The 14003-nt window shown below is 38.3% G+C and overlaps 1 protein-coding gene across 2 annotated transcripts in view; it reads left to right on the top strand.

Moving 5' to 3' along the window:
* UGGT1 (UDP-glucose glycoprotein glucosyltransferase 1) overlaps positions 1-14003 on the top strand; it is a 112463-nt gene that overhangs the window by 73189 nt on the left and 25271 nt on the right. For both annotated transcript variants that reach the window (XM_045479344.1, XM_045479345.1), the window contains 6 exons: positions 1782-1877; positions 5095-5197; positions 6572-6651; positions 7982-8171; positions 12170-12328; positions 12733-12818. In XM_045479344.1, coding sequence (XP_045335300.1) covers positions 1782-1877; positions 5095-5197; positions 6572-6651; positions 7982-8171; positions 12170-12328; positions 12733-12818 — 714 coding nt within the window. The remainder of the gene's footprint in view (positions 1-1781; positions 1878-5094; positions 5198-6571; positions 6652-7981; positions 8172-12169; positions 12329-12732; positions 12819-14003) is intronic.

Raw genomic sequence — 14003 nt, 5'->3', positions numbered from 1 at the left:
GATGAGTAGTTGGAGGATACGCAATTTAAAAGTTCTGTTTTTTTTCTTCATCTCTTTCACATACCCTCATGCCACAGGGTTTAAGATACATGTCTTAGTGAAGAACTGACCTCGATAGCTGCCAGAGTAGTCCCTTTGCCAAGCCTTGTGTGATAGGGGAAGGAATCTTTTTTCATCTCAGTCAGTAGTGGGGCTACAGATAAGGAGGTTTCCTTCTACCTCAGTGGCTCTTCAGTGATACCCCTTGTTCTGGCCTATGAAACACTTCTCTGATGCAGGCTAGGAGGTGTTCCCGTGTCTTGAAGCCATCATGTCACGGGCATAGGCTTGGTGTGGTGTGTCCTTGGACCACTCCCTCTCTCTGTGAAGTCTTTGTGGACTACATGATTGCCAGACTGTGCACCAGAGACTTGCCTTTTACTAAAGAGAAGTGGCTCTGGGTCTCTCCTAGGTGGATTGAGGGAAATAAGGTAGTCCCAGGGCTACCTAAAGATAAACTAAAACTATTCGGGCTCTCAGAATTACCTTGCTTGCCTAGGGCTTTCAGTAGTGCCATAGCTGCGCCACCTTGGAGTGGCCCACTTTGACAGCCACAGCTTTCACTCATGGCCCAGACCTGCAGCCACAAGGCCATCCTTAGCTTTCTGAAGCTCAGCTCTGGGCTGTTTGATCAGGGTGCTTTGTGAACTTTTAGGGAGTTTGTTGTTTGCCTGCTCAGCCAAGTCCATACAACCCAGCATCCCTTGGCGTGTTTTGTGACAGTGTTGACACATCACAGGAAACAAGTGGCCTGGATTATATGTATTCAGAGTCAGTAGTGAGAAGTACCAGAGAGGTAGTTTGATATAGCTGTTTGGTTCAGTGAGAAAATGTATAGGCTTGATTCCAGTTCACATAGTTACAGGTGTTTTTTAGAATTCTTAGAATTCAGTGCTTGGTTCAGCAGATTTGACCTTTTTTATAAGTCTCCTGATTTAGTTCAAGATCTTCCTTAGTTAGAAATCAACTTTAGAAGGGTCAGGGAAAGCAGAAATACTTTTCTACATTGTTTATTGCAGCACTGATTGTAATAGTGAAATAGGAAGCAACCTGGATGTTCGGTAGCCAGTTGGTGATTATGACCTATCCATAAACATATTCGTGAAAATATTGATGCACCCTGTGTTTATTAACTAACAAAAATATGTTTGTAGTATATGTTTGCAATATATTGTTAAATGAAGAAGCAGGTTACTAAATAATATAATCCCACTTAGGATTATATATGTATTTATATATGTTTAAAAATATAGAAGAATTATGAACCAAAATGTCATCAGTGCTTAACTCTTGATAAGGGCATTATATGTATATCTGTTTTCTCATTTTTTTCTGAATTCTTTCCAGTGAATTATTACTCTAATAATCATAAAAACTATTAGAGGTATTTAGCAGCGGGTGAGGGAGAAGGTAAATACCACAAACTGACAGTCTGTTACGGGATGGGCCCTGAGCTTGGTGCTTTCTGTTGAGCTGGTGCAATGTTTACAAGAGCCATACCAAGTAGGTACTACTATCCCCATTTCACATATGGGCAAATCGGTGTCTTCTTTCAAGGTTATGAAACTACTCAGTTACAAAATCGTACTTTTTCTCATGCATGCCTGTTGGTAAAAAGTTCGTACATTCTTCAAACCGTCTTGTTGGTATTCACTACTTAGGCTGATTGTATCATGTTCAGCAATAATTGGAAAAACCTTCGGTGAAAGAGATGCTAAATCTTCACCAACCATGTCTTTCAGGGCAAGTGACTTGGTCATGAAGGTGGATGCCCTCCTGTCGGCTCAACCAAAAGGAGATGCAAGAATCGAGTACCAGTTTTTTGAAGACAGACATAGGTACAGAGTTAATGTTGAATTCATGCATATTCTTGAATAAACTCTTAAGGTTGCCTGTATCTCATGTCCTTTATTTTTCCATGTGAAGTGTGTACATAGTTCTTACTGGAATGGCAAATTTGTCCACTGTGTATTTTTCATATATACGCATTTTCATATGCAGAATTCATAAAGGGATCTTGGTTGCATAAACACTGACGTTTATTTCTAAATCTGAAATTTATTTAGACAGTACCCTTTTAGAAAACAGAAAGCATTTAATGACAGATCAGTTGTAATTTTCTGATAAGAATAAACGCAGGTTGTTAGAACACTTGTATCATTCATCTTTTACTGAAAATGGTTTTGTTTTCAATAAAATAAAAATAAGTTTAGTATTATGAAGTTCTTGCCTTTTGTTTTTTTTAGTTTTTTATTTGAAAAGTTTCAAAGCTGCTGAATAGTTGAAATATTATTACAGTGAACACCCAAATATCTTCAACCTGGGTTCACTGGTTGTTAACATTGTGCCACATTTATCTGTCATCTACCTGTGGGTCGTGTATGTATGTATAGTATATACAATGTGTATGTTTGTGAACAAGCATACATGCACTCACATTTTTCCTGAACCATTTGAAGGTCTGTTTCAGACATCATTACACATCATGTCTGAATTCCTCAGCGTGTGTCTCCTGAACACTTGAGGTATCTCTACCATTAGCATATTTCAGAGATTTAGCCTTGATACGGTGATAGTAAGTAGCACACAGTCCTATTCACATTTCTCTAAGGCCCCTGTAATGACCTTTGAAAACGGTTTTGTTCTTTGATTTGGTCCAGATCACACATTGCAGTCCTTTGCTGTGTGTCTCTGTAGTCTCCTTAAATCCAGACTGTTCCCTGCTTTTTGTTTTTATTTTATTTTATTTTTTGTTGTTTTTTTTTGTTTTTTTTGTCTCTTATGACCCTTTTTTCTAACAGTCCAGGCCAATTATTTTGTGGAATGTCCCATAGTCTGGGTTGTTTTCTCATGATTAGACTTAAGATTAACTTGTCTTTAGAAAGAACCTCTATAGTTGATATATGTAGCCAGGCAGGTTATATATCTTGATATATCTAGATATACCACTAAAACCTTAGAGTTTTAGATACAGATGCCTGCTTCTTGCTCCTTTATGATTCTAATTTAATTAGTCTGGGGTAGATTGGATTTTGGTTTAGTTGACCCATGCTTTCTGATATCCAGTCCTTGTGGGGATCGAATCTGACTGGACTGTTTGATCCAGGCTAGAATGGAGAATCTGTTAGAAACCAGATGATTTCTGAAGCTGGTGCTGCTGGTCTGGAGCCACATTTTGAGAACAGCTGTAGTAGAGTTAAAAAAAAAAACAAAACGGTTATTTTAGAATAATTATTGGCGGCTGAAATTGTTAATTTTGTCAAAAATTGAAATCATCTGCTTTGATACAGGCACAAAGCTGTTCCGATGGTTATTTCCAAAGCTGTTAGGATTTGAAATAACCTTCATCACCATTTAAACTATACTTACACGGTTTTTTTAGTTAACATTTTATTTTGTACTTTTGTTTTCCTCCCACTGGGTAAATATTCTTGCACAGAATAGTAGTGGTTAGCGCCGGAACTACATTAAAACATTGTTCAGCACAAAGATAGGCACTAATTTGACCAGTTAAGATTTTGGTAAATTGGATGTGTTTTGGAATTCTTTCACCTTTATTCCTTTTCAAAATGTATCAGAAGTTCTTGCTCCTCTTAAGTCATCTAAGTCAATGTGACTTCATAGGGAGGCTGTGTAGCTGGAAACCACAGATGGGAAGATGCAGGTTCTCCCCCAGAAATCTTGGGGGTACAAATTGCAATCTAACCAGCTGCTGTTTTTTACTTATTAGGACAAAATATGTATAACTTAATATCCTTGTAAATTGGCTTAATTCTTCTGAACTTGTGATTAACAGTACATATTATCCAGAAAAATAATTTTTTATTATTTTCTTTAACGTTTATTCATTTTTGAGAGACAGAGAACACGAGTGGGGGAGGGGCAGAGAGAGAGAGGAAGACACAGAATCCAAAGCAGGCTCCAGGCTCTGAGCTGTCAGCAAAGAGCCCGACTTGGGGCTCGAACTCACGGACCGTGAGATCATGACCTGAGCTGAAGTCGGACGCTTAACCGACTGAGCCACCCAGGTGCCCTGAATTTTGCTAATTTTTAAATGAGAAAACTGGCAATATTCTTTTTTTTTTTTTTTTTTAAATGTTTGTTTATTTTTGAGAGAGATACAGAGTCGAGTGAGGCAGGGGCAGAGAGAGGGAGACACAGAATCTGAAGCAGGCTCCAGGCTCTGAGCTGTCAGTACAGAGCCTGATACGGGGCTTGAACCCACTAACCGTGAGATCATGACCTGAGCTAAAGTCGGATGCTCAACTGACTGAGCCACCCAGGCACCCCATCCAGAAAAATATTTGTGTCCTGTGACTCAGTAATCTCATGTCTAGGACTTTGTTCACTCCAACGAAATTTCCAGTGTGAAAAAAAGTATATGTACGAAGTTACAGGCTGCAAGCCATCTAAATGTCCAGCAATAAGAAATAGCTTGGGTAAACATGGCAGATTCACAGAGTAAATAGAAGATTTTTTCCTATTCAGGATATTTGATGTGTAACAGTATGGAAAAATCATGATAAGATGGTGGGGGAAGGAAGGAAATTGTTATAAAATTGCTAGTATCTTTATACAGGCATTTGAGAAGGTCTACAGAGAAAAATGCCACAGAATGGTTGGATTGGGGTGGCAAGATTTTATGCTTCTTTCTTTTTTCTCTCACAAGTTTTCTGTAATGTTCTTTGTATTTAAAAAATCTGTTATTTCTTCTCTCCTCATACCCTTCTTGTCAAGAAAAAAATATTGGCATGTTTGTAATTGTCAAAAACAAACAGCTTTTAGCAGTTTTCGGTTAAATACAATTTCAAGCTGGTTTTCCTCTATTAACACATATCTTTTGGTTCATTTTGAGTGAATTTGAATCTTCAGGTTTTGCAAACTTTGAGGTAGATGTAATAACAGAGTTAACCACCATGTAGCCTTATTGTTTTAGATCTAAAGTGTTTTTGGAAATGCTGAGAGGGCTGATAGCTTATGTTGGCCTTAAAAAAACAAAGTTAACTTTGTTTCCTGTTTTCCATGAGATTCACGTTTTGTCTTTTTGATCTCTAGTGCAATTAAAATGAGGCCGAGAGAAGGGGAGACGTACTTTGACGTCGTGGCTGTCATTGACCCTGTCACCAGAGAAGCACAGAGACTTGCCCCATTGCTCTTGGTAGGCATGGCTTCCGAGGCTGTTCTCATCTCTATCTGAAGTGGTCATAGGTCCTGTGACTCTCTGAGAGTCTTATTGTTCCCGTAGTTATCTTCACAGGGCATTGGAAAATGCCACAGGGCATCATGGCAGAGCAAGTGTCTTCATACAAATTGGTAGTGGCTCTGGAAACATCCTTCTAACCTTAGGATGTTGGTACAAGTTTGGTTGGTTTCCTCATGTACTAAAAAAAAAAAAAAAAATCCTATTTACAGCAAGATGTCCTTTTTTTTTTCTTTAATGTTTATTTATTTTTGAGACAGAGAGAGAGCACAAGTAGGGAATGGGCAGAGATAGAGAGGGAGACAGAGAATTCACAGCAGGCTCCAGGCTCTGAGCTGTCAGCACAGAGCCCGACATGGGGCTTGAACTCACGAACTGTGAGATTATGACCTGAGCCAAAGTTGGACACTTAACCAGCTGAGCCACACAGGCGTCCCAGAGCAAGATGTCTTTTAATTAACTTTATTTATGCCATGTTTTGATTTATAAGGAATAAGAGGTAAAAAGATAAATGAATGTTGCTTTATCATTTTCCTTTTTTAAAACTAGCAATTTAAAAATTGTAGCATGTCTTGTACATTTGTATAAGATACTACAGTTTTAAGAAAATTTAGGAGCTCTGCCAAAAATACAGTTGCTTCAACATTTTTTTTTTGAGTTGTATTTCTTTTGTAAGGTAAAGTTTTATTGATGTGTAATCAGCTAACCTTTTTGTGGGTGTGTGTATATATATGCATTTTTCTCACTGTAGTATGTAAACTGCACTGATGAACCTTTAAAATTTTCCTTGTGTAGGGGTGCCTGGGTGGCTCAGTTGGTTAAGCACCTGACTTCAGTTCAGGTCATGATCTCACAGTTCATGGGTTCGAGCCCTGCGTCGGGCTCTGTACTGACAGCTCAGAGCCTGAAGCCTGCTTCAGATTCTGTGTCTCCCTCTCTCTGTGTCCCTTCCCTGTTCATGCTCTGTCTCTCTCTCTCAAAAATAAATACACATTAGAAATATTTTAAAATTTTCCTTCTGTAGACAGCTCTCCATTATCCATCATTTGCCTCAACACATGGGGAACAGTAATTTGCAGTAGCCCACTTGCTATGTTTTTGCCAAATGAAATGTATGTGTGATTTAGATTGTGCCCCAGAGTTGTGATTTCCAGAAATTTGTCCATTGCAGACTATTATTCTCTTTCTGTCTTTCTTGAGATATTAAGAGGTGTTCTCTCAACTCAGTGTCAGAGTGATAAATTTCTGAAGAGAAAATGTAAATATTTTGTCTCAAATATCATTTAGTTTCACTATAGGAAAATGTGTTTTGTCTCTTGTTTGCACTTTTAGGTTTTAACCCAGCTGATCAACATGAATCTAAGAGTGTTTATGAACTGCCAGTCAAAACTTTCTGACATGCCTTTAAAAAGGTAAAACAAAGCTCTTTAAGAAATCAGTTGAAAACGTGGTACTAAATCTGAAAGCTGGTATTGCGTGTTAAGGATCAAATGGGCTTATAGCTGGACTTCATGTTTGAAAAGATCATTTACTGAATGTTTAGTTTTGCTAAATTTCTGCTTTAATCAGAAGTTCTGAGAACTTAGCGTGGGCATGGAAGCATTTAGGTGGCGTTAACCCAAGCTACCGTGTGTGCCTGCCTGCCTTTCCTTCTTTCCTTCCTGCCTTTCCTTCCTTCCTTCTTTCCTTCCTTCCTTCCTTCCTTCTTCTTTCCTTCCTTCCTCCTTCCTTCCTGCCTTTCCTTCTTTTCTTCCTGCCTGCCTGCCTTGCCTTGCCTTACCTGCCTGCCTGCCTTCCTCCCTTCCTTCCTTCCTTCCTTCCTTCCTTCCTTCCTTCCTTCTTCCTTCCTTTTCTTCCTTCCTTCCTTCCTTCCTTCCTTCCTTCCTTCCTTCCTTCCTTCCTTCCTTCTTCCCTGCCTCCATCCCTCTCTCAGAATTATGTCATTGTTTAATTTTAAACATTTGGATCAATGTAGCTATTAAATTTACCTAGTTAAAAAAATGTACTGTGGTGCAAGAAGAAACTTGCCTGTCTTTTTTTATCTTAAAAGTGGAGCAGAATTATTTCAAGTTGTAGTATATTTGTCAGAGGAAACTTGGTGAGGTCCATTTGCATGTGTCTTGAGAAGGAGGGCAGGCTTAGCTGTGTGTTGTCTAAACCTTGGAATGGTCATTTATGAAAAAAATTATATAAAAAGCAGTTAATAGTAATAGGGTAGCACCTTCTGTGTCTGTGGGAAATTCCTTATATGCAAATGTGCTGTGTTTTATAAATTAGATTCTAAGTGAATTCAGATATTGTTTCAAAGTCACTCAATGGCTCTCAGCTTCCACTGTTGTCCTTGAACAGGAGAAATGTTTAAACTATTGTGCATAGTGTTTCCAGGGCCCACCTGAGAACCCAGTCACCATTTAGGACTTTGTGTTTAAGAGAAAAATCAGTGTTTTTCTCATTGAAGGGAAACATGTGCTTAGGAAATCTTGTGCCTCTAACAGCAGCCACCCTTAGCAGTCCCAGAAAGAATGACCTTTCCTCTCATTTCTGTCCCTCATGGCCTTATCTTGCATCTGCAACAGCCACAGGAGGCGTAATTAGGTCAAGAGATGGTTTTGGAAACACTTTTCCCAGTGTGGGGGGCTACCTTTCCAAATATAGTTTGTTTTGATTTGTGTGGATGCCTGGGAACCTAAGGACTGTGGGTATATTAAAAAGGCTCAATTTTTTTTTTCTTTCCAATTTCAGCTTTTACCGTTACGTCTTAGAACCAGAGATTTCTTTCACTCCAGACAATAGCTTTGCTAAGGGTCCAATAGCAAAATTTTTGGATATGCCACAGTCTCCTCTGTTCACCCTGAATTTGAACACACCTGAGAGTTGGATGGTGGAGTCTGTCAGAACACCATATGATCTTGATAATATTTATTTAGAAGAGGTAAGAATATCATTGCTTCTATGTATATAATCATGTGTACAACCTTTTTTTAAGAAGTGGTGGTAGTTTCTGACTGAACAGACTGGATCTCAGTCAGGCAGGACTCTGAGATGTTTGTGTTCATGTGTGATTGTATTTTTAACAGCTTCATTGAGATTTTTTCACATATCATATAATTTACCCTTTTAAAGTATATATAGTTCAGTAGTTTTAGAATATTCACAAATTTTGCAGTCATCACCACTAGATAGAAACTCCATACCCATTAGCAGTCACTTCCCATGCCCCCTGACCCCTGGCCACCACTAATCTGCATTCTATCTCTATGGATTTGCCTGTTCTGATTTTTCATCTAAAAAGAATCGTACATTTTTGTGACTGGCTTCTTTCACTTTAAATTATTATTTTCAGGATTCATCAATGTTGTGGCATGTATTAGTATTTAATTCTTTTTTATTGCCAGGTAATACTGTATGGACATACCATGTTCTATTTATCCATTCATTGATAGACATTTGGGTTGTTTCCACTTTTTGGCTATTATAAATAGTGCCGCTGAGAACATTCATGTCCCAAGTTTTTGTAGATGTGCTTTTATTTCTCTTAGAATTGGTGGATCATATGGTAATTCTACGTGTAATTGTTTGAGGGATTGCCAGACTGTTTTCCAAGGGTGACTGCACCATTTTCCATTCCTGCTCATGATGTTGAACATTTTCTCATGTGTATATTGGCTATTTGTATATCATCTTTGGGGAGAAATGTCTGTTTAAATCCTTTGCCTATTTTAAAAAATTTGATTACCATTTTGTGGAGGGAGTCATAAGAGTTCTTTGTATATTCTGGAAACAAGTCCCTTATCAAATATATGGTTGGTAAATAATCTCTTTCATTTTCTTAGCTATCTCACTTTCTGGAAAATGTCCTCTGAAGCACAAATATTTCTAATCTCAATGAAATCTAAATGACCTTTTCTTTTGTTGCTTGTGCTTTTGGTAGTATACCTAAGAAACCAACATTTAACCCCAGGTCACAGAGATTTACTCCTGTGTTTTCTTTTTTTTTTTTTAATTTTTTTTTTTTTCCAACGTTTATTTATTTTTGGGACAGAGAGAGACAGAGCACGAACGGGGGAGGGGCAGAGAGAGGGAGACACAGAATCGGAAACAGGCTCCAGGCTCTGAGCCATCAGCCCAGAGCCTGACGCGGGGCTCGAACTCACGGACCGCGAGATCGTGACCTGGCTGAAGTCGGACGCCTAACCGACTGCGCCACCCAGGCGCCCCTACTCCTGTGTTTTCTTATAAGACTTTCAAAGTTTTAAACTCTTACATTGAGGTCTTTTATTCATTTTGAGTTAATTTTTGTAACTCAATGATGTGAAGTACGGTTATAGCTTTATTCTTTGCCTGTGAATATCCATTTGTCACAGCACCGTTTGTTGAAAAGACCGTTCTGTCTCCACTGAATAGTCTTGGTACCTTAGCCAGATATCTGTTAGCCCTAAATATGAATTCAATTCTGGACTCTCAGATCTATTTCCTTGATTTGTGTGTCTGTTCTTAGGCCACACTTGTCTTATTGTAGCTTTGTTGTGAGTTTTGAAATTGGTAAGTGAGTTTTCCAATTTTATTCCTCATTTTCAAAATAGTTTTGACTGTTTTGGGTTCTTTGCATTTTGGAATCAGCTTGTTAATATCTGTAGAAAAGGCTGTTGGGATTTTGATAGAGAGTGCATTAAATTCCTAGATCAATTTGAAGAATATTACCATCTTAACATTAAGTTTTCTGATCCATGAACATGGGATGTCTTTCCATTTATTTAGGTCTTTAATTTCTTTTAACAGTGTTTTGTAGTTCTTAGTATACAAGCCTATAAAAGATCATGTCATCTGCAAATAGAGGTAGTTTTATTTTTTTCTTTCCAAACAAGATGTCTTTTAAATTTTCTTGCCTAATTGGGAAATATTTAAGTTACCAGTTCAGTCTCTTTTTGTGGATTTGTTTAGATTTTCTATCTTGTCTTTAGTCAGTTTTGTGTCTCAGGAATTTATCCCTTTTATCTAGGTTACAGCTTGTTGGCTTACAGTTGGTTATAGCATTTTCTTACAGTGAGTTGGCTCTTCCTCTCTTTTTTTGTGGTCAGTCTCACTAAAAGTTTGTCGGTTTGTTGATATTTTTGAAGAACCAGCTTTTGGCTTTGGTGATTTTTCTGTTTTTCTGTTCTTTTTTTCACTCATTTTCATATAACTTAAGGTAAGTGGTCCTTTTCCCCCAGTCCATTTTCAAAGACCGAGAGCTCACAAGAGTTGTTTGCTGATGTCTCTTCATAGCCCTTACTCTCTGTACCTAGTTCAGAGTGTATTAACGAAGGAATCAAAACATATGGTCTTTACTTACAAGGAGCTTACAGCATCTCAGGGCCTCCTTCCTTTCTAAGACATCTGTCTCTGTGTCTACCCTAAATATATTCTACAATTGAAGCCTGTTTGCTCATTCTGTCTTCTTCAGAATTGGGAGAACAGGAACTTGAAGGTAGTTATTAGAGAAATTCTCAGCCCTCTTATCATTAGAGTGAAGAAGAATCCCTCAGGTGCTAAGTTAGGGGTGAGTGTTGTGTACACACTTGCCTTTTTCCCTGCCTCAAACTTGTCTACCATATTTGTAACAAACAGGAAGTGGAGTTGTTGCCCTTGAAGAATGAACTTTTGCTGAGGAGATTATAAAATGGCCACAAAAAGCAGTAAAGAGCAGTGCAAGTAGGCACAGAACAGATGCAGAGTAGCTCTCTTCCATGTCCTTAGAATTTTTGCTGTTCTTTCCTAGACTTTCTCTGGTTTCTCTGTATCCACTAAAGACACAGAGCCTAGGACTTGGTGCTTTCGTGGAAGTGTACTCCTTAGCTTTCCTTATTAAACTTTTAGAATTTAGTGTAGCAGTAACATTAAGCTCCAAATAGTGTGTTATTAGCATTAGATAGGATGACAGAGCCAAGTCTGAACCAGCTTGGGATAAAAAAAATCCTTTCATCAGCCAAAGCCAGGCTGTCCCAAGACCTTGCAATTATATTATATATTCTGCAAGGAATCAGTAATAATTTAGGCAGTTGGTGTGGAACATGAATTTTATGCCATTATGGAGCCCTCAAATACATTTGGATATTTGGATTTAGAACAGCAATATTTTGGGGCACCAGAGTGGCTCAGTTGGTTAAGTGTCCGACTTCGGCTCAGGTCATGATCTTGCAGTTTGTGAGTTCGAGCCTGGCATTGGGCTCTGTGCTGACAGCTCAGAGCCTGGAGCCTGCTTTGGATTCTGTGTCTCCCTCTCTTGCTGCCCCTCCCCTGCTTGTGCTTGCTCTCTCTCTCTCCCTCTCAAAAAAATATTTTTTAAAAAATTAAAAAAAAAAATAGCAGTCTTTTCAGCTATATCCTAAAGGCCAAGATAAATTTACATTTTTTCTCTGCGGTTTCTCACTGTTTCTCGTTATTTTTTCATTTTCTCATGGAAGTTAGTCCTGGTAGTATTCTTTTCTGTTTTCTTTATTATTTAGCTTTTGGATCTGTTCATTCTTTTGGCAGGTTTTTTTTTTTTTTTTAAACATGCTTTTTCCAATACTACCTTCCTAGATGGCAGTCTTATCCTCTCATCTGTACAAAAACCTCCTTATTGTGTTTTTTTTTCCTCTTTCCAGCCCATCTGAGTTTTGAACATTGTAAACAGTTGTTGACCACCAGCACAGTCAAGATACAGAGCATTTCCATCGCCCCAGAAAGTTCTCTTGTGCTCCTTTGCAGGCAGTCCCCTCCCTTTCCTGCCACTATAGTTTTGCCTGTCCATGAATTTCTTAGAAATATGACCATAGAGTATGCAGCCCTTTATGTCTAGCTTTGTTCACTTTGCACAGTGCATTTGAAATCCATGTTGTTGCATGTGTCAATAGTTTGTTTCTTTTTATTGCCAAGTAGTTTTCAAGTGATTTAATTCTGCTATTGCAGGTGGATAGTATAGTGGCCGCTGAGTATGAACTGGAGTACCTCTTACTAGAAGGTCACTGCTATGACATTACCACAGGCCAGCCCCCACGAGGACTGCAGTTTACATTAGGAACTTCGGCCAACCCAGTCATTGTGGATACCATTGTTATGGCCAATCTGGTAAATAATCATCAGTACATCACATGGTGGTATTGAGTCATGCTAATTTGGGCAGTATGATTTATGATGGAGCAGTTTGCATTCTGAACATAAGTGGGATTAAAATTCATAATTGACAGTTTGGTCAATATAAAAATCGTAAGTTTACTTAAATTTATACATTGGAATTATATGTCAGCCTAAAAAAAATGCTAGCATATTCTGAATGTTATGCTCTAATCAAATTGGCCCCTGCAAATGCATAGCTTATGAACTGACAGCATTTTTCTTGGCTTTGGAGCTTTGTAGCTTCTTCATACATGACACATAAAATATAAGTGACTGATACTTCAGAAAAGGAAGTAACTGTTCCTCAGAAATAGCATTTTGATGAGAACTAAAATTTGTCTTTCTTCTTACCCTAGGGCTACTTTCAGTTAAAGGCCAACCCAGGAGCTTGGATTCTCAGATTAAGGAAGGGTCGTTCTGAAGATATTTATAGAATATACAGGTAAGATTAAGTGATGGAGGTGCTTTTTTTTTTTTCCAGAACATTTTGCAGAGAATCAGCTTCAATTGAGTTCTACACTGGCAGTTAGCCAGGGAATAAGAACTTAATTTATGTGTGATGAAACAATGTTTTTCTGGGAAATTGAGTATAGGAGAATTGGCAGGGTATGATTAGTTAATAAGCGGTATAAACAGTATTAAGTATAGTTAAGTTTCACTCTTTAGTCTTTCCCTTGTGCTAGCGGTATCTCCGAATCAGATCATTCTGTCACTGCGATGAAAACCATATGTAGATGAGAAATTGAGTCCTTTTGAAAAAAGAGAAAAGAAATGACGAACAGGTAAACTTTTTTACCTAGACAGTGTATTTCTCCACGCTGGGTGAGTCGCAGATGCACAGCATGTGTAAGGTGTGACTGTGAAATCTGGGTGCCAGCGCTGGCTTTCCTGGTCTGTGGTAGTAAGGAAGTACTTCCAGAGCATTTCCTCCGTAGCCAGGGTTCTGCCTTTAGGTTTGCTATAAATGGCTATTAGTTTAAAAAAAATTATATAGCCTTTTAAAAAGTGTAATCTGAATTTTGCTAAATACAATTTAAATTAGTTTTAAGCTCTGTGAAGAGACTTTGTGTCAATTTTTTAGGGAGGGATTTCCATTAGACTGTACTGAAAACACCCTCTTGTTGTGTCATCTTAGTTCTAGAAGATCTTACCCGACATTTGTGAAAGCAGTGTGGATTCTTGAAGCTATTATAATAACGTATTCGTTGTAAATACCATTCCTCTAAGTAATGTTTTCTCCACATATGGTTTTGCAGAATTTAATCCTGTCATAAGTTTACTTGTTCTTCTGAACCTTGTCCCTTCTGCCTTCTGTGTGCCCTTTCCCTAGCCATTCTTTCCCCTTCTCTTGGAGTGTGGAGACCTCCTCTCTTCCTCCTGTCTAGACCTCCCTTCCTCTTGGATATTCCTAGTCTCTGGAGCGTTTCATGCTCCCCCATGAGAATCTTACCTTTCCTGAGAACTCTGCTCTCTGTGGGATGACAGTGAATGCAGTGAATTTATATTTTATCGTGGCTTTCTGCACTTAACATCTTGAAAATTGGTACCTGGAAATTCTAGGCATTACAATTGACTGGGGATATTTTATTTTTAATTTAAAGTTTTTCTTCTTCTGCCCCAGATCTGC

This window comes from Leopardus geoffroyi, chromosome C1 (assembly GCF_018350155.1).
Source record: "Leopardus geoffroyi isolate Oge1 chromosome C1, O.geoffroyi_Oge1_pat1.0, whole genome shotgun sequence".
Classification (NCBI taxonomy): Eukaryota; Metazoa; Chordata; class Mammalia; order Carnivora; family Felidae; genus Leopardus; species Leopardus geoffroyi.
This window is presented reverse-complemented; position numbering and strand designations above follow the sequence as displayed.